Here is a 20,261-nt window from a genome sequence, read left to right as displayed (position 1 = left end):
GGGTGTTCCAATAATAATGTCATTTGCCTTTGTTTTGCTAAACTACAAGTGTTTTCGTCATTTTAAATTTCTCTGGCCCTCAAAATACTCTCCAACTGCCTGAATACACCGTTTGAGTCGCTCAATCCAACTTTGAAAGCAGAGTTCATATTCTTTAATGGGAACACCCATTAGGTACTGATAAACTGCAGACCCAAGGGCATGTTGCGACTTGTATCTCTTTCCAGACAGTTGGAATTTGAGTTTTGGAAACAAGAAAAAGTCACAAGGTGCCAGGTCTGGTGAAAATGGAGGATGCGGAAGGACAATAACTTTTTCTGATGCCAAAAACTCGGTCACAAGTCTAGCCTTATGAGCGGGGGCATTATCATGCAAAAGCCGGAATATAATTAGTTTAATTAAGATCGGGCCCAAATTGTGACCTCTAAAGTGTTAACAAGGTTTTTCTTTGATTTTACCTGGTAACCTAGTTTTTAACCCCAGATAACCCAATGTCAAATGACGAAGGTTCATTAAAATTAGGATAAAATTGTGACCTCTGGAGTGTTAACAAGCTTTTTCTTTGATTTGACCTGGTGAACTTGTTTTTACCCTAGAAGACCCAATATCGAACTCATCCAAGATTTTATTTTTGACCAAGTTCCATTAAGATTGGCTCAAAATTGTGACCTCTAGAGTGTTAACAGTCAAATTGTTGACGACGACAACGACGGAAGACGACGGACACAGGGCGATCAGAAAAGCTCACCTTTGAGCACTTTGTGCTCATGTGAGCTAAAAATTAACATACCTCATGGAATTACTAAAACAACATTCTCTTTCATTTCAAAAGTTTCATCTTACTTAATATAATTCTCCTTATAGTATTTATGTATCACTGTGACAGAAATGTTGTGTTTTTTAAAGCGCATCAACAGACAGCAAAGAAGGAACTAGACCATCACACGAAAACGTTGAATAAAGCTAATGAAAATATTCAGCAGCTGACAAGAAGAAATCAGAATATCGAAACAAGACTAGGTAAAACCGGTTTAAAATGAATCTCCCTTAATACCCTCTTTATTACATAAAACAACAGAAATGAAAGATGCCCGGCGGGAAACCTAGGCCTAAGTTCTTATTCCGCCACCAAAAGCTGGAAAGTCGCCATTATGACCTAAATTGTGTCGGTGTGACGTAAAACCAAGCGTAAAAGTAACAACACGAATGTATCGCTGTTAAAGGTGGATAATCAGATTTTGGCCATGTAACGGATTTGTTTGAAACATTTACACCCATTTATGTTCTCTTAACGCTTAATACAAGTTAGATTTTCAATGGAGATATTTTTAAAATTTAATTTTCCTATCCTGGTTGCCCAACCAAGATGGAGTTAATTTATCATAAGGAAAGGTATAAATATTAGACATATTGTAATATATTTGTAAAATTTTATATTAACAATTATGTATTTAGTTGTTATTCATTAGAAACACAAGTTTGAAAAAGTATTATTATCTCCCTTTGTCCATCTTGGTTGCGCAACCAAGATAGATTGGAAATAAATGAATTCAGAACATACACACAGCTTTAAAGCTTGCCTTTTGGTTAGGATTGTTAAATACTTAATATGTCTATCAAATGCAAATGTAAAAATAGAAATTGTATCGAAATAAGAAGAAATATCCAGCTTTTTAAATACTTTCATATTAAAGGGGAGTAACTACAAAATTTTATAAAATTAATAAAATATACATTTCCAAAAGGAATCTATCTCTATGTAATGGGTCTTTTGTTCCTTAAATAATTCTCTACCAGAATATACAAAAATGGCATAAAATGTTGTTTAAATATGATTGACCACCTTTAAAAGCATTTGGTCAAACAACAAACTGTTATCAAAAGAACTTTTGATACGATTATAAACAACAGTAACCAATAATGAAAATGAGTTAAATGGGATGCGCGCATTTCCGCTGTCCCCACCTCTATTATGATATCTACGGCTGAAACAATGATACGCACTTGACTTGAGACATGTATTTTTTACGCCAATGCAATAAGTATTCAGAAAAAAGCTGAAACCCTGAAACGAAAATAACTGATCTATTTGAAGTAAAATGTTAATTCAGGGTCTTCTGTACAAGAAAATACTTTTGGACAGAGTTTGTTTTAATTTTCCATGTCTGTTATTCAACAATAAAAATATCTGACGTCGTTAACTGTGAGCAAAACCCCAAATGACGTTTGTATGGAGGGCGCCATCTTGAAATGGACGTCGCGTCATTTTACAATGCAAGTCTATAATGAAAAACATAAAATCTTGATTATTAACTTTATTTTACATATTTTTCAAAAATAAAAAAAAGTTATTTCCGTTTCAGGTTTTCAGCTTTTTTCTGAAAACGTGTTTGTACTAATTGTTAGCATTGACGTAAAATAAATACTTGTCTCGAGTCAAGTGCGTATCATTGTTTCAGCCGTAGATATCATAATAGAGGTGGGGACAGCGGAGATGCTCACAATCCATTTAACTCATTTTCATTATTGGTTATTGTTGTTTATAATCGTCTGAAAAGTTCGGATTATAACCGTCTGTTAAAAGGTTGTTTTAAAATAGCATTAATACATGCTTGTGTACCGACTGGTGCTCACTATTTTTTATGACCGTTCGATCAAGGTAAAACATTATTCCTCAATGCAATTAATGATTTAAAATATACATATTTCAATTTGAGACAACCGCCTATATAAGGGACTACGTTAAACAAATTAATAATTGCCTTTATTCTTTATAATAATATAATACCAGTTTTTCACTTCCATCCTCGCTTCTTTATTTCTCATGCTCGGCCGTTCAGTAAAATCCAATAGGCCTATGGCATGTTAAAGGTGGATAATCAGAGTTTGGCCATGTAACGGATTTGTTCGAAACTTTAGCATCTGATCATTTACACTCATTTATGTTCACTTAACACTTAATACAAATTAGATTTTCACTGGAGGTATTTTTAAAGTTTCATTTTCCTATCCTGGTTGCCTATTTTATCATAAGTATAAATTTGATAAACATACTTTGCCTAAGAAAATGTATAAATATTAGACATATTGTAATAATTATATTTGTAAAATATTTGCATTAAAAATGATGTATTTAGATGGAATTCATTAGAAACGCAAGTTTGAAAAAATATTATTACCTCCCTTTGCCTATCTTGGTTGCGCAACCAAGAGAGATTGGAAATAAATGAATTCAGAAGCTACACACAGCTTTTAAACTTGCATTTTGGTTCAGATTGTTCAATAGTTGATATGTCTATAAAATGCAAATGTTAAATTAGACATTGTATCGAATTCTAATATGGCTAACAATGCTTTAATCATCACAACGATGTTATGTTGACGTCACGTCAACGTGATATTTAGCGCCATGTACGCATCAAGAAATAGCGCTTTCAAATTTCATGAAATATTTTACTTAATTACATGTTTTAAACGAAATGTCACATTGCACAGATGATTTGATTAATTTATACTCATACTGAATTAGTTATTTGCTTTGCTGAATAGTTCGCAATAATTTTCGCTCGGACTGAATTCTGCTGCAAGACGTATTACCGTATCCGGTTCTGGCGTGTTTTAACAAATACCTACTATTGGCGCCATGCTTGCGCAAAGAAACAGTTCCATCATATTTGATATAAATTTTACAATAAAGAACATATTAGAATCGAAATAATTTATAGTAAAACAGTGCTTTATCACTATTTATATACTCGGGCAGTTATACGTCGGCCGAAATAATTTCACTCGGGCTGCGCCCTCGTGAAATTATTACTTCCGACGTATAAGCGCCCATCGTGTATAAATAGTGATGAAGCACTGTTTTGCTATAAATTATTTCTTAAATAAAAAGAAATGCCCAGCTTTTTATATACTTTCATATTAAAAGGGTGTAATTACAAAATTTTATAAAAATAATAAAATATATATTTCAAATAGGAATCTAACTCTATGTAATCGGTCTTTTTGTTCCTTAAATGGTTTTCTACCAGAATATACAAAAAGTAAAAAAATGTCATTAAATGTTGTTTAAATGTGATTGACCACCTTTTAGTGCATTTGTGACCAGCATCCGCGCATTAGAGAAACAGTTAGCGAACAGCATGGATCCTGACTAGATTGCGCAGATGCTGGTCGCAAATGTACCATGCTGGTTTTCTCATGGCGCGGCTTATATGACCATTTGAAGGGGTATTTTGTTCTTCAGCTAGATAAAAGAAGCATGTTCAAGCGCGTCATTTACTTTCATTTTCGATGATATAAAACACGTGTTTTTTTTTCACCAAGAAGTACGTACACGAAAATTTACTTCTATTACAAACGGGGCAGTACATTGCTTTTTTGAAAATTCAACCAAAAACACGTTGAACGCAAAACAACAACAACAACAAAAATACAAAAAAAAAAACATTTATTCCTAGTCTAGGGGTATTAGGGGTCATCCCTTGGAGTTTTTTTTAAATACATGCATGAAATGTTTTCCTTTAGTGTATTTATAGATGGATGTAACTTTTTGAAATATAGGTGTAAAATGGCGCCCTTTGGTGCAGTTTAGGTCTTAATTTTGAGGCGACAGAGGGGTTATGAGGACAGGGGGTCAGGGGGCTCTCCCCCGGAAAAGTTTGATATACATTTATGAAATGGTGACCTCTGATGCGTCTCTGGGTCTAAATTTTGAGAAATAATTATTCATTTGCCAAAATACTAGTATTAGGGTGAATCTTTGAGGAGTATAGATCACTTCTTAGCCAACTTTCACCAACTATAGGGGGGAACCAAGATTAACATGATCATTCAATGGACCAATCAAATTCATTGTGGAAGATGGCCTCGGCTATTTTTGTCAACATACACCTGTCAAGTCCCAGTATAATATCGATTTGAATTATTCGGAATGGACAAACTCAATTGCGAAGCGTAGTAAAAGGCAAATAAAACAAACACATATTACACCTATCTTAGCAGATATCCACTGACACATATCAATATGTAATTAATGATAATCATATGTAGAAAATAGCATTCAAAAATTACATATGCATTGACATATAATTATGTAACACATATAGTATAATAAAAGATGATATGTAACTAAAAACAGAACTGAACAAAACAAAACAAAAATGTACATGTATCAATTGCCATGTTTGAGGTTTGATGTTTAGGAACCGATAGAAAATACTCACCTCTCGCCTGCCACCTAAAATGAAAACTTGTGTAAACTCCTTTTTCTGAAACGTGTGTCTCCAAGTTAATATATTTGGCTTGCTTTTTTATAAATACAACAAGTAGATTTTGAGCCTCTAAAATAGCACACTTTTATCTAATACCTATGATGGGAGCGAGGGACAATTATCACAAACCTGCTGGAATAATGTCCAGTGTTAATACAGAAATCTTAACATGAAAATATGACAGTACAAACATAGATACGGGACCAGTCTAATATCTATTGAAAATGAGTTTAGAATTTATTGTTTTTGTTTTAAGATATGTTACTATAATATTGAAATATCAAAGAGAAATATTCATGTCTATGTTTATTTCACAGAAAGAAAAAAAGAAATATAATTTCTCTAGTACATAAATGGATAACATAGATAAGACAACACATCGAAAACACTAGAATTGAAAAACTATTGTTTTATGCATAGAATCAAAATATATTTACTCGTGAACGCCTGACCATACAAGTTTTAATATAATATTGCATTTATTTTCACGTGTCGATGTATACACCGATCAGTCAAATGTTTTCTATCCATTTTTGCGCTAAAAGTATTCTTTTCAAGAGATATTTATACCCCCACCAAACATGGTGGGTGGGTGTGTGGAGAGCTATATAGGAGTCAGTTTTGTCGCGTCGCTTCCCGTCCCGAAATCTATTATCTCAGTTACTACAATATGGATTTGATTCAAACTTACAACAGATGTAGCACCTTGTCACTTACATCATGTGACACAAGGTGCATAACTCTGACACCAATTTTTCATGAATTATGCCCCCTTTTAATTAGAATTTTAGATTAATTTAAATGCATTTTCACTATATCTCAGTTATTACTGTATGGATTTGATTCAAACTTAAAATAGACGTTCCATCTTATCACCCACATCATGTGACACAAGGTGTGTAACTCTGACACCAATTTTTCATGAATTATGTCCCCTTTTAATTAGAATTTAAGGTTAATTTTGATGCGTTTTTACTATATTTCAGTTATTACTAAATGGATTTGATTCAAACTTAAAATATATATTCCACCTTATCACCCACATCATGTGACACAAGGTTCATAACTCTGACACCAACTTTTCATGAATTATGCCCCCTTTTACTTAGAATTTAAGGTAAATTTTGATGCATTTTCACTTTATCTCACTTATTACTGAATGGATTTGATTCAAACTTAAAATAGATGCTCCACCTTATCTCCCACATCATGTGACACATGATGCATAACTCTGACACCAATTTTTTATGAATGATGCCCCCTTTACTTAGAAATAAAGGCTAATTTTGATGCATTTTCACTATATATCATTCTAATTGGCTTAGAGCCAAAGGGAAGTAAATTTCTTAACTTTTGTACTGAGTTACTTCACCTTATATTCCATGAATTAGTCTATTTTTAGAAATTCTATTTTTAGATGTTCAATATTTTACGTATTTTTCTAACTTTTTTATTATTAGTCCTGTGTAAAAGTAAAAACATTTTTCTGTGGTAATATGTGTCGGTAAGACACTTTTTGTATTCATTGTTAGTGTATCTCTTATATTAGAGACTTTTTATATTTACCTCATCCCTCATCCTGGGCACATATACTAGTATTACTTATATGTGCCAAGGAAGCCCAGGATGAAATACTCCAAAGACGAGTAAAATTTTGTTTTAAGTATTAAGTTATTTTTTTACGTTTCATATTTAAGTATTTTTGAAAATTCTTATGGTTGATTGTTGCCATTCTTCTGTGACAAGACTGTATGGTGGGGGTATAAGTCACTTCTGTGACAGTTCTAGTTCTTATTGGTTCTATCTCAAAAGTTAAATACATTGTATATTCTAGATTATTCAAAATAATAAGGATGTTTTTAGTATTATTTATGTAATGTACAGACATATAATGAATTTTCAAAAAAAAATAAAGGTCGTCATTTAATAGACAAAGGCATCTCAGTACATATGATATACATGTAGCATGTCAATGTTTAAATATATATCATCATATTTACATAGTATTAATGTCATCTGTTTATAATATATCAACATACAATATGTTAGTCTTTACAATATAATATCTCTATTTATACAGGGAAAAGAGTGGCTTTCACAGTACTCGGTGCGTCTAGACAAAGTAGTGGAATATTAAAATTCTCGCAAGTGCGCCTGAACGAAGGGTCCGTCTTTGATACAACAACAGGACAGTTCACGAGTCCGTATGCAGGACTGTACGGATTTACAGCGAGTATCATTGAAAGTGGTAGTGGTGATAATAACATAGTTTGTGACATGAGAAAGAATGGTTCCATTTACGTCTCTATGGTTTCTCAGCAGGGTAAAATAGACCACATACGTGCAACACACGGCTGGGGAACAGCTACAGCAGCAGCTACACAATATCTAGGGAAAGGTGACAGTGTAGATGTCTGGTGTAACAGTGAGACTGGAACTCTCCTTTACTGGTCGTCATTTAGTGGCTTTCTTATCAATCCAGATCCATAAACTTATCATATTATCATGTATACATTTGTAAATAGAAAACACAATAACTGCATATAGAGGGGTTATAATTAGTGTTATTATTATATGGGGTTCACATTTAATAATTCCAGTAAAGTGTCATTTTACAACTTGAATACGAAATGACGTAGCTATTTGATTCATATTAATTGTAATTCAAATTATATTTCATTGAAAAAATAAGCTCCTTAATTATTAAATTATGCAGTCCAATATTTTATATTCTAAACTCTGTGTTTAAAATCATTTTCTTGGAAGTGTTTTATACAGGTCATAGCGTTTAAAATTATGCAAAATTAAACGAGGAAACGCATTCAGGAAATCTGAATTTCTAGCAGAATTTATTAAGAAACGGATGTAGAACACGGGAAGTAACTCTTGTTCGAAAAATGGACGTGTAATAACCTGTGGAGTCGCAATAAAAATGAATGTTTTTGAAAATATCTACAAATTTATTAGGAAAAAAAAATAATATGAAACGTTCGGGACTTGCTGCTTAAATGAGACTGGATTTGTTCAAATTGAATGTATTTCTGGTTTCAAATATTCTAAAACATTTCAATCTAAAGTTGATACGCCCTCCAAATGGAAAAGTACAAATTATGTGAATTAATTAAAAAAAAAAAAAAAAAAAAAAAAAGGCATTTTCAATGAAAATAAATTCTTCTTTTGTTTATATATGATCCGAAGTCGAGTTTCGCCTTACATTGTAAAGCACGTTAGGTTTAACGGGATATTAAACTTGTGATCGCATTTTTTTTTCAAATGACAATACCGGTATCATTCAGTATTTACATTGTTGTTTAAATTCATATTGTGTGCAAATATGAATTAACGTGACATGCATTACGTCAAAACTTTAACTGCAAAAGTGATGTAAATATTGAAATATAATGACAACAATATAGCGATAATACACATTTTTTGTGTATTAACGTCTGCAGAAGCCCGCGGGATTATTTGTTCTTGGAAACGGAAAACATCTTTCAAATATCCGTATCCAGGGCCCAGAAATAAACAACACTATCAAAAGCACATCCTGAAGGTTTTTAAACGATTATTTTATCTCTCGTTATTACAAACATAAAATTACCAATAATTGTTCATATCATTTCACACTTTGCTGAACTCGATCACAATTTCAAGAATAATTACTTTACATACATTCGAGTTATACTGAGTACGGACACAATTTGAGTACAGATGAGTACGAACGTAGTGTCAAGCTTCCAAGCTGTTTATATAAATTCTTCGAAAAATTAAATAAAAACATACCGACTGATACTTACCAAAATCATAAATATGATTCCTAAAAACAAAGGATCGCACAGGTAAGCACGCTATTCTTTAACATTCACGGTTGTGTACAAAATCTGAATGGACGCTGAGTTCTAAAAGGGGAGTAAGCAAGGGAGGGAACGAGTACGAACATTGTTGGGGGCAGCGCATTTGGCGTTAGTTACTGATACAGTAAAACATTCTACGGTTTAGATTGCATTTTAATGCTTCAAGAAAAGGTTTTCATAAAAGAAACAAGACGCAGATACCAGATATCAATCTGCGCAGAAATACATATACGTCCCTGGGAAAGCATTTCAAAAATAAAAATCGGGTATTAACAGCGCGTGAATTGCTTTGTTTGCACACGATTTTTCTCCCGTTAATACATGGGCGGATCCAGTGAAAAAAGTAGTTTTTATGCAAAAATAGGGGGACATACTTTTTTGAAAGCGACAAACTACCAAGCGAATAGATGACCCATTTCGTATTTCATAAAAAAGGAATGGTTTATTTTTGGGGTTTATTTTTCTCTCATATCTTTTTTTCTTTTTTTGTAGAATTTATGTTCAATGTCTGTTATGCCTTATTCCAATCAAAACATAAAATCTGTTATTTTATTTAGTTCACTCGGACATCAACGGACAGATTTCTAATGTTGGTAAAACTTGCAACATGTGGTCCAACCTTTTTGTATTAACACACTATTGCAAATTTACCGAATATATTTATTTCATTTAGTCCACTTGAACATTAACGGAAAGATTTCTAATGTTGGTAAAACTTGTGGTCCAGCCCTTTTGTATTAACACACTATTGCAAATTTACCTAATATATTTATATATTGATGTACAGTAGTATTATATATGTCTTGCTGTTTCGCTGTTGTATACATATATGTATATTCATGTCTTGATGAACATTTACTGTAAATACGACCTGTTTGATATTAACATTAAATATGATCAAACTAAAAACATAAACATTTTTAGGAAACATGTCTTTAGAAATCTTTCAACTAACTTTCTCGGAATCCATTTTAAGAAAAAACAAAATAAAGATTATTAATGGGCCAGACTTTCATACTTTAACTAGTGTTTATTTTCTAAATGATAAACTGATAAAAACAGAAAAACTCCGAATATTTCATATACTATTATTGCATTTTATATAAATATGCTATCACACGTAAATGCTATTCTTACTCTACCATCTGTATTCTTACTCTACCATCTGTATTTCTACTCTATCATCTGAATTCTTACTCCACCATCTCTATTCTTACGCCACCATCTCTATTCTTACTCTACCATCTGTATTCTTACTCTACCATCTGTATTCTAACTCTGTTGTCTGTATTCCTATTTTACCGTCTGTATTCCAACTCTACTGTCTGAATTCTTACTCTACCATCTGTATTCCTACTCTACCATCTGTATTCCTACTCTATCATCCGTATTCTTACTCTACCATTTGAATCCTTACTCTACCATCTGTATTCTTACTCTAACATCTGTATTCCTACTCTATGATCTGTATTCTTCCTCTACCATTTGAATTCTTACTCTACCATCTGTATTCCTATCCTACCATCTGTATTCTTACTCTACCATCTGTATTCCTACTTTATCATCTGTATTCTTACTCTACCATCTGTATTCTTACTCTACCGTCTGTATTCCTATTTTACCGTCTGTATTCATACTCTACCATCTGCATTCTTACTCTACCATATGTATTCCTACTCTACCGTCTGTATTCTTACTCTACCATCTGTATTCCTACTCTACCATCTGTATTCCTACTCTACAATCTGTATTTCTACTCTACCATCTGTATTCCTATTCTGCCATCGGTATTCATATCCTACCAGCTGTATTCTTACTCTACCATCTGTATTTCTACTCTACCATATGTACATGTATTCCTACTGTACCATCTGTATTCTTACTCTACCACCTGTATTACTACTCTACCATCTGTATTCCTACTCTACAATCTGTATTTCTACTCTACCATCTGTATTCCTATTCTGCCATCGGTATTCATATCCTACCAGCTGTATTCTTACTCTACCATCTGTATTTCTACTCTACCATATGTACATGTATTCCTAATGTACCATCTGTATTCTTACTCTACCATCTGTATTCCTACTCTATCATCTGTATTCTTACTCCACCATTTCTATTCTTACTCTACCATCTGTATTCCTACTCTACAATCTGTATTCTTACTCTACCATCTGTATTCCTACTCTACCACATGTATTCTTACTCTACCATCTGTATTCTTACTCTACCATTTGAATTCTTACTCTGCCATCTGTATCCCTACCCTACCATCTGTATTCTTACTCTACCATCTGTATTCCTACTTTATCATCTGTATTCTTACTCTACCATCTGTATTCTTACTCTACCGTCTGTATTCCTATTTTACCGTCTGTATTCTTACTCTACCATCTGTATTCCTACTCTACCATCTGTATTTCTACTCTACAATCTGTATTTCTACTCTACCATCTGTATTCCTTTTCTGCCATCTGTATTCCTATCCTACCAGCTGTATTCTTACTCTACCATCTGTATTTCTACTCTACCATATGTACATGTATTCCTACTCTTCCATCTGCATTCTTACTCTACCATCTCTATTCCTACTCTACCGTCTGTATTCTTACTCTACCATCTGTATTCCTACTCTATCCTCTGTATTCCTACTCTATCATCTGTCTTCTTATTCTACCATTTGAATTCTTACTCTACCATCTGTATTCTTACTCTACCATCTGTATTCCTATTCTGCCATCTGTATTCTTACTCTACCATTTGAATTCTTACTCTACCATCTGTATTCCTACCCTACCATCTGTATTCTTACTCTACCATCTGTGTTCCTACTTTATCATCTGTATTCTTACTCTACCATATGTGTTCTTACTCTACCGTCTGTATTCCTATTTTACCGTCTGTATTCCTACTCTACCGTCTGTATTCTTACTCTACCGTCTGTATTCCTACTCTACAATCTGTATTTCTACTCTACCATCTGTATTCCTATTCTGCCATCTGTATTCATATCCTACCAGTTGTATTCTTACTCTACCATCTGTATTTCTACTCTACCATATGTACATGTATTCCTACTCTACCATCTGTGTTCTTACTCTACCACCTGTATTCTTACTCTACCATCTGTATTCTTACTCTACCATTTGAATTCTTACTCTGCCATCTGTATCCCTACCCTACCATCTGTATTCTTACTCTACCATCTGTATTCTTACTCTACCGTCTGTATTCCTACTCTACCATCTGTGTTCTTACTCTACCACCTGTATTCTTACTCTGCCATCTGTATTCTTACTCTACCATTTGAATTCTTACTCTGCCATCTGTATCCCTACCCTACCATCTGTATTCTTACTCTACCATCTGTATTCCTACTTTATCATCGTATTCTTACTCTACCATCTGTATTCTTACTCTACCGTCTGTATTCCTATTTTACCGTCTGTATTCTTACTCTACCATCTGTATTCCTACTTTACCATCTGTATTTCTACTCTACAATCTGTGTTTCTACTCTACCATCTGTATTCCTATTCTGCCATCTGTATTCCTATCCTACCAGCTGTATTCTTACTCTACCATCTGTATTTCTACTCTACCATATGTACATGTATTCCTACTCTACCATCTGTATTCTTACTCTACCATCTGTATTCCTACTCTACCGTCTGTATTCTTACTCTACCATCTGTATTCCTACTCTACCCTCTGTATTCCTACTCTATCATCTGTCTTCTTATTTTACCATTTGAATTCTTACTCTACCATCTGTATTCTTACTCTACCATTTGAATTCTTACTCTGCCATCTGTATCCCTACCCTACCATCTGTATTCTTACTCTACCATCTGTATTCCTACTTTATCATCGTATTCTTACTCTACCATCTGTATTCTTACTCTACCGTCTGTATTCCTATTTTACCATCTGTATTCTTACTCTACCATCTGTATTCCTACTTTACCATCTGTATTTCTACTCTACAATCTGTATTTCTACTCTACCATCTGTATTCCTATTCTGCCATCTGTATTCCTATCCTACCAGCTGTATTCTTACTCTACCATCTGTATTTCTACTCTACCATATGTACATGTATTCCTACTCTACCATCTGCATTCTTACTCTACCATCTGTATTCCTACTCTACCGTCTGTATTCTTACTCTACCATCTGTATTCCTACTCTACCCTCTGTATTCCTACTCTATCATCTGTCTTCTTATTCTACCATTTGAATTCTTACTCTACCATCTGTATTCTTACTCTACCATCTGTATTCTTACTTTACCATCAGTATTCCTATTCTGCCATCTGTATTCTTACTCTACCATTTGAATTCTTACTCTACCATCTGTATTCCTACCCTACCATCTGTATTCTTACTCTACCATCTGTATTCCTACTTTATCATCTGTGTTCTTACTCTACCATATGTATTCTTACTCTACCGTCTGTATTCCTATTTTACCGTCTGTATTCCTACTCTACCGTCTGTATTCTTACTCTACCATCTGTATTCCTACTCTACCATCTGTATTCCTACTCTACAATCTGTATTTCTACTCTACCATCTGTATTCCTATTCTGCCATCTGTATTCCTATCCTACCAGCTGTATTCTTACTCTACCATATGTACATGTATTCCTACTCTACCATCTATATTCTTACTCTATCATTTGTATTTCTACTCTACCATCTGTTTCCCTACCCTACCATCTGTATTCCTACTCTACCCTCTGTATTGAATTTGAGATGAAAACAGAAGTATTTGCGAGTGTTTTGTATATAATTATGAACAAAATGGAGCTTGGTTCTTTACTCAATCAGACACTTTGAAGTATTTTAAGAGCCTCCTGTCTCAATGTACAAAGCCATTCAAATCTAGTAAAGCTTATATTTCCTGATAATATGTATAATTATATTTGAAATGTTGGTTGCTTTTTGTTGTATTTGAGCAAATATACTGTGTATCGTAAATTGGTTTATTTTACATATATCCTTGTAGTTGAGCAAACTGAGCGCTCAGTTCATTTGTACTCTCAACCGAAAAAGTTATCTTACAGAGTTGTACGAAATAGTTATAATATACGTGTTCTGAAGCAATGTTGAGTGTTTAGCTTGGCGATGAATATGTCTATCCCGGCTACATGGTCATACGTCTGGTTGGATGTAGTGAGATGCGCTCCACATCAACCCCGAGCACCCACATTTCAAAAGTATTTCGGTGTCCTGCTGGCAATAGATATACTGTAAGCAGTGTTCTTGGATTCAATGCCAGTACTACTCTGTTCTCCGAAAGTAGCTGCCAACTTCTTCACATGAATGAGAGGTGAATTATTATTATTATTTACCAGATTTTTATAGCGCTCTTTTCATCTATAAAATTAACGTTCAAAAGCGCTGAACGACGAATTATTTTAGACTTCATTCAGAAAATGCCTCCTGTGCCAGGGACCGAACTAGTATCGATTTGTCATGATGATGATAGCTATATATAAGTATTAATTTAATAACTAGTCAATGACTACAATTATTATGTACCTTCAGTCCCTAGTGAGATGAAAATAAGTTATTTTCAAATCCAAAATCTATGAACATGCCACCCCCCTCCCCACCCCATAAAAGAAATATCCTTGACGTCTGGTTAATTGTATACATTTATTACTATTACCATGATTGCTTAGGCCTAAAAATTGTTTGTTTCCGGTAACAAGCTCAAAAATAGGGTACGTAGGTCGGAATTTTTTTTTCTTGGATTTTTTTTTTTATTAAGGGAGACTTTTCTGGCATTTATTTTTGGTCATAAAATGAAAACAAATAAGGGGGCTACGCCTTTAGAGCATCAGTAAGTTGATTTCTAACACCACTGGCCATGTTTAAAGCATGATAAGTGCAGTTTTGCTACTTTTTGTTAAAAAGTTGTAAACAATATTCTCCAAGGCCATAAAAACATTTAACCGCCTCGGTAGCCTAGTGGTAGAGCGTCCGCTTCGAGTACGGGAGGTCGTGGGTTCGATCCCCGGCCGCGTCATACCAAAAGACATAAAAAAATTGTACTAGCAGCTTCCTCGCTTGGCGCTCAGCATTAAGATTAAGGGGATAGTGCTAGGACTGGTCAGCCCGGTGTCAGTATAATGTGACTGGGTGGGGTATCATGCCACGTGTCTACGCCGAGATATTCTAGTGAGGCAGCACTATAAAGTTGGGCATTGTGCTCACTGCTACAAGTAGACACCGTCGTTTATATGACTGAAAATTGTTGAAAAAAACGAACACAAACACACACATAAAAACATTTAGGGTCGGGCCAAAAAATTTAGGGTAGGTCGGGATACCGGAAACAAACAATTTTTTTACGCCTTACTACCGTCTTTATAATGTTTAATCGGTCGTTATTAAGCATACCGTAAACATATGAAATGAGCCGCGCCATGAGAAAACCAACATAGTGGCTTTGCGACCAGTATGGATCCAGACCAGCCTGCGCATCCGCACACTCTGGTCAGGATCCATACTGTTCCGCTTTCAAAGCCTATTGCAATTATAAAAACTGTTAGCGAACAGAATGGATCCTGACAAGAATGTGCGGATGCGCTGGCTGGTCTGGATCCATGCTGGTCGCAAAGCCACTATGTTGGTTTTCTAATGGCGCGACTTAATTATTATATTATATATCTCCAAGCAGGTATTTGGATATAGGTACGATGGTAGCAATCTGCCGCATATGCCTCCGTGAGTATTCCATACCAATATGTAGTGTCATTTTCCCACCTGGTAAAGGCCATTTTCAAGCAAGAGTTAGGCTTCATTGATTCTTCAATCTGCTAGATAAAATGAAAGTGAAAGAGCAATCGTTTCCATCACGTGTCTCGGTCACGTGATTATACTTTCAAATTGCATTATGCTTTGGAATTTAAGACAGACCTTCAAGACAAGGATAGTCTCGCCAGAAGTGAAAGGCTGAAAATGCTGATATGAACTTACATACAGAGTTGACCAAACATGGAGTGAGTATTTACCATTGAACACCAATTATGATTAAGTTGCTACTCTTATTGAAAGCCTGCTCTGCCCAATACTGCACCCGTATGTAAGTGTAGTAACTTGACTTTGAAAATGCGGAGAGCTTGGTACCAAGTTCTGTATTTTTAACGATATATGGTCTACTCGGCCAAAATAATTAAATTCGTGGTTGCTTTATTGTAGTTTTCATTATTTCAATTATATCTGTCATTGACCAGTTTACATTTTCGTGTATTTTTGAATTTATCCATCTTTGAACTTCCTTCCAAAAGGTCTTTGTTAATCGGCAGTCAAAGACAGAAGTTTCTGTACTATTGGTCAAAGACTATGGAATGAACTGCTGTTAGCATAACTCAAAATTAAATCACTTGATTCATTAAAAATAAATCTTAAGACACTGTATTTTAGAGACTTTATGGCAATGATTTATTTTATGTTTTCCAGTGAATTGTAGAGTTTTCTCAGTGAAATAAAAGTGATAATCCACAGTTTTGAAACAGTAGATTATCATTTTTATTTTTTACTGTTTTTGCTGATCTAGTTCCTGTCCTCCATCGCGATCGAAGTCAAATTGTATACCGAGCGTTATGAATACCGGGAACCATAATGACCATGACGTCGTTAAAATGACGTCATTTGTGTTATGCTTTCTGTTGATCTCTCCCGCGATTTTCGACATTTTATAAATTACGCAACAAAAGTAGTGTTTTACACAGGAAATAAAAAGAAAATTTGTTTGTGTCAGTGAAATATCAATTTTATTTCACTCCTGAGCACCAAAAAAATGTCACTTGTGTTATGCTTTCTGTTGATCTCTCCCGCGATTTTCGACATTTTATAAATTACGCAACAAAAGTAGTGTTTTACACATAAAATAAAAAGAAAATTTGTTTGTGTCAGTGAAATATCAATTTTATTTCACAAGTGAGCATCAAAAACATGTCATTTTCACTCGTGGCTACTACGCCACTCGTGAAAATATCAGTTTTTAGTGCTCACGAGTGGAATAAAATTGATATTTCACTGAAACAAACAAATATCCTCTATTTATTCAATTTTTTTTTTAATAATTGTTTCATATGCGATAACAGCAGGCGTAGGTATATATATATATATATATATATATATATATATATATATATATATATATATATATATATATATATATATATATAGGTTAGGGTTTTGTAATTTTTCATAACTTCCATTTGATAATGTAATATGGTCATGACCAAGTCCAATAAATTCTTACTTGGTTAATCTCCACATCCATAGGCGTAGAGTATTTGTGATGGCTTTTTTTGAGTGCAGTGTAATTCATAAATGACGATTGTTGTCCACTCGAAGTTTCATTTTTTTTAATGTCTAGCCTGGTCCATAATAATGACAACAACTTTAGAAACACAAACGAGAAACACAAGTTTCATAAGAGCTGAGAAAATACAATGAGCAGGAAAGAAAGCAATTTTTGTAAGATATTACTTGAAAAAAATCCTTTCCTTTTCAGCTTGATGAATGTGCCAGGAAGAAATAATTTTGATAAGCGCGTTTTTTTCCATTCACTCTAAAACATCACCCTGGCAATAGCTTTCGCAGAAGCACTGGTTTCAAATGATGCAAAGGTGATTAATAATTATTTTTAAAAATTCATTATTCATTGCAAGATTATCCCTAATTGTAAATCGTTTGAGAAAACACAGGGCCACACATACAGAAATATATAACAGTTAATTTTGATAAAGTGTCACTGTGACACATATTTCTGAGACGTTTTCACCAAAATTTTATTATGTTGGACGTGACAATATCAACATACTACGGAATCCTGTTAGTGCTATGTGAAATGTCGTCCGTCGCCATTGCGATACGACATCGCGACAATGCGATATGACGCGCGACAATGCGATACGACATACGACAATGCAATACGATGCGCGACAATGCGATATGACATTCGTCAAAATGTCTCGATTTCGCTTGGCAATGTCATGCGTCGAGTTCCCAATTTTGGCACGATATGTCACGTCGCATTGACGTCCGTCGTATCGCATTGTCGCACGTCGTATCACATTGTCGCGATGTCGTATCGCAATGTGGTGATGTCATATAGCACTGTCGCGCGTCGTGTCCTGCATTTTAGTGACGCGCGACAATGTGATACGAAGCGTGACAATGCGATACGACGCGACAATGCGATACGACATACGACATTCTCAAACGACATTGTCGCGATGTCGTATCGCATTTTCGTGTGTCGTCTATGCGCCAATAGCACGATGCGCGACATAGCGATCCGACATACAACAATGCGATACGACATCGCTACAATGCGATACGACAAACGATATTCTCAAACGACATTGTCGCGATGTCTTGTCGCATTGTCGTGCCTCGACCGGTGTTCTCTTGAATAAATACCGGTGTTCACTTAAATAAAAACCCGCTAATCTTGGTCAAATTTTTTTTAAAATTCATCAATTTCATTTTATTATTAAAAGCGTTAAAAGTAAGGTATCAAACTGAATTTTCTTTTAATAAGTAGTATTGTCTAATCGAATATTAAAAACAATGTTCTTCCCCGACGGGCACGCCGTCGGGAACATTTGCTGAACTTTGCTATTTTTTCCGTCAAACAGTCAATGCTCGACTTTTCAAATTGTTCTCCCAGAACCAGGAATATTTTCCTAGATGTTAAATATCTATAGACTTTCAATCCTGTATCTGCAATTAAGTTTTGGAGGTAGTAACTTGTAAGCAAAACTTTAACCTGGATTTTCTAAGTCTATAAAGGGGCATAATTTGGCCAAAATACATGTCAGAGTTATGGGACTTGATGCTATCACCTAGTTTTATAACTCCAAAGACACTTGTAAAGTTTCAGTGCAATATCTGCATTAGATTTGGAGATATACAAAACTTCAACCAGGATTTTCTAACATAATTTGGCCAAAATATATGTCAGAGTTATGGGACTTGATGCTATCACCTAGTTTTATAACCCCGAAGATACATGTGAAGTAACAATTCAATAGTTACATTAGTTTTCGAGAAAGTAACTTGCAGGCAAAACTTTAACCAGGATTTTCTAAGTCAAAAAGGGGGCATAATTTAGTCAAAATACATGTAGAATTTATGTTCTTTGAATAGTCGAGCTAAAAACGAATGGTATCTCAATTGACTTAAATTCACTTAATGTAATAAATAAGATGCGTACATGTTTGATGATACACAGGCCTTTTCGAACTCGATTACCGGACGCCTAGACAAATCAAACAGGTTAGGTCCGGTCACCGGACACATAGCCAAAATTCGCTGTGTCGTATTTTTTTCCGTGACTTAGCGGAAGCTTCTGAGCACGAATATAAAAGCGCCCTCTGTTATCATGATGAGAAATGAACATTATGATAACCTCATTATGCTTAGTGCTATGCTGCATTCTGCATTGTGACAAGTGAGACTGTGTTTGCTTAAAACTGTTAGCTGTTCATGCGTACGAATAAGCACATTCAACCTATCCAGGAGCCACTTCTGTCCATATCATCAGCATATAGACAACATACATACATGGGAAGATGTATCTCTGTTAACCACAAGCTAATACACCGAGTGATGCATGTCACATTGCAGCATAACCGACAGCAAGATAATGTCATAGACTAATGAAGAGGTAACCATGATATTAAAATGAAACAATTAAGCATGTATGAATGTCAGAAAGGAACATGTAAACATAGGATGCACAAATGGTCATGTAACAGTGCAAAATAGGATGTCCGAAGGAAGCATGTGAACATGAGAATAACGAATGCATACATGTAAATCGCAAGTTTGGATATACGAAAGCACAATGCAGTTTTTGCCCTAATTCTGTTCCATACTCTCATATTAACAACTTCACCTCCAAGGCCAATAATACCCTCCGCTTCTTTAAAAGACATGCTAAAACAAATAATTTCACAGGTCAAAGAAACTGCATATAAAACTTACGTCCGTCCCCAGGTAGAATCTGTTCTACACTCTGGTGTCCTTGGCAGAAATACCTAATAAATAAAGTAGAAATGGTCCAAAGATCAGCTGCCCGTTATATAATAAATGACTA

The 20,261-nt window shown here is 34.5% G+C and overlaps 1 protein-coding gene across 2 annotated transcripts; it reads left to right on the top strand.

Annotated features, from left to right (window-relative positions):
- Nucleotides 1–302: 302 nt before the first annotated feature.
- On the top strand, nt 303–14,088 carry LOC128552548 (complement C1q-like protein 2). 2 transcript variants are annotated; one of them, XM_053533592.1, is made up of 2 exons: nt 303–1,020; nt 7,357–14,088. In XM_053533592.1, exon 2 carries the CDS (start codon nt 10,591–10,593, stop codon nt 11,815–11,817), a length of 1,227 nt encoding a protein of 408 aa, XP_053389567.1. In that variant the 5' UTR covers nt 303–1,020; nt 7,357–10,590; the 3' UTR covers nt 11,818–14,088. The 2 variants fall into 2 exon arrangements, with proteins under 2 accessions (XP_053389567.1, XP_053389568.1); XM_053533593.1 differs by having other exon boundaries at nt 7,357–11,064.
- Nucleotides 14,089–20,261: the final 6,173 nt, after the last annotated feature.

Source organism: Mercenaria mercenaria, unplaced genomic scaffold, assembly GCF_021730395.1.
Source record: "Mercenaria mercenaria strain notata unplaced genomic scaffold, MADL_Memer_1 contig_2896, whole genome shotgun sequence".
Classification (NCBI taxonomy): domain Eukaryota; kingdom Metazoa; phylum Mollusca; class Bivalvia; order Venerida; family Veneridae; genus Mercenaria; species Mercenaria mercenaria.
This window is presented reverse-complemented; position numbering and strand designations above follow the sequence as displayed.

Bases quoted from the DNA above. Each gene is read 5' to 3' on its own strand.
- LOC128552548 (XM_053533592.1), top strand. From the start codon at position 10,591: ATGATCTGTATTCTTCCTCTACCATTTGAATTCTTACTCTACCATCTG.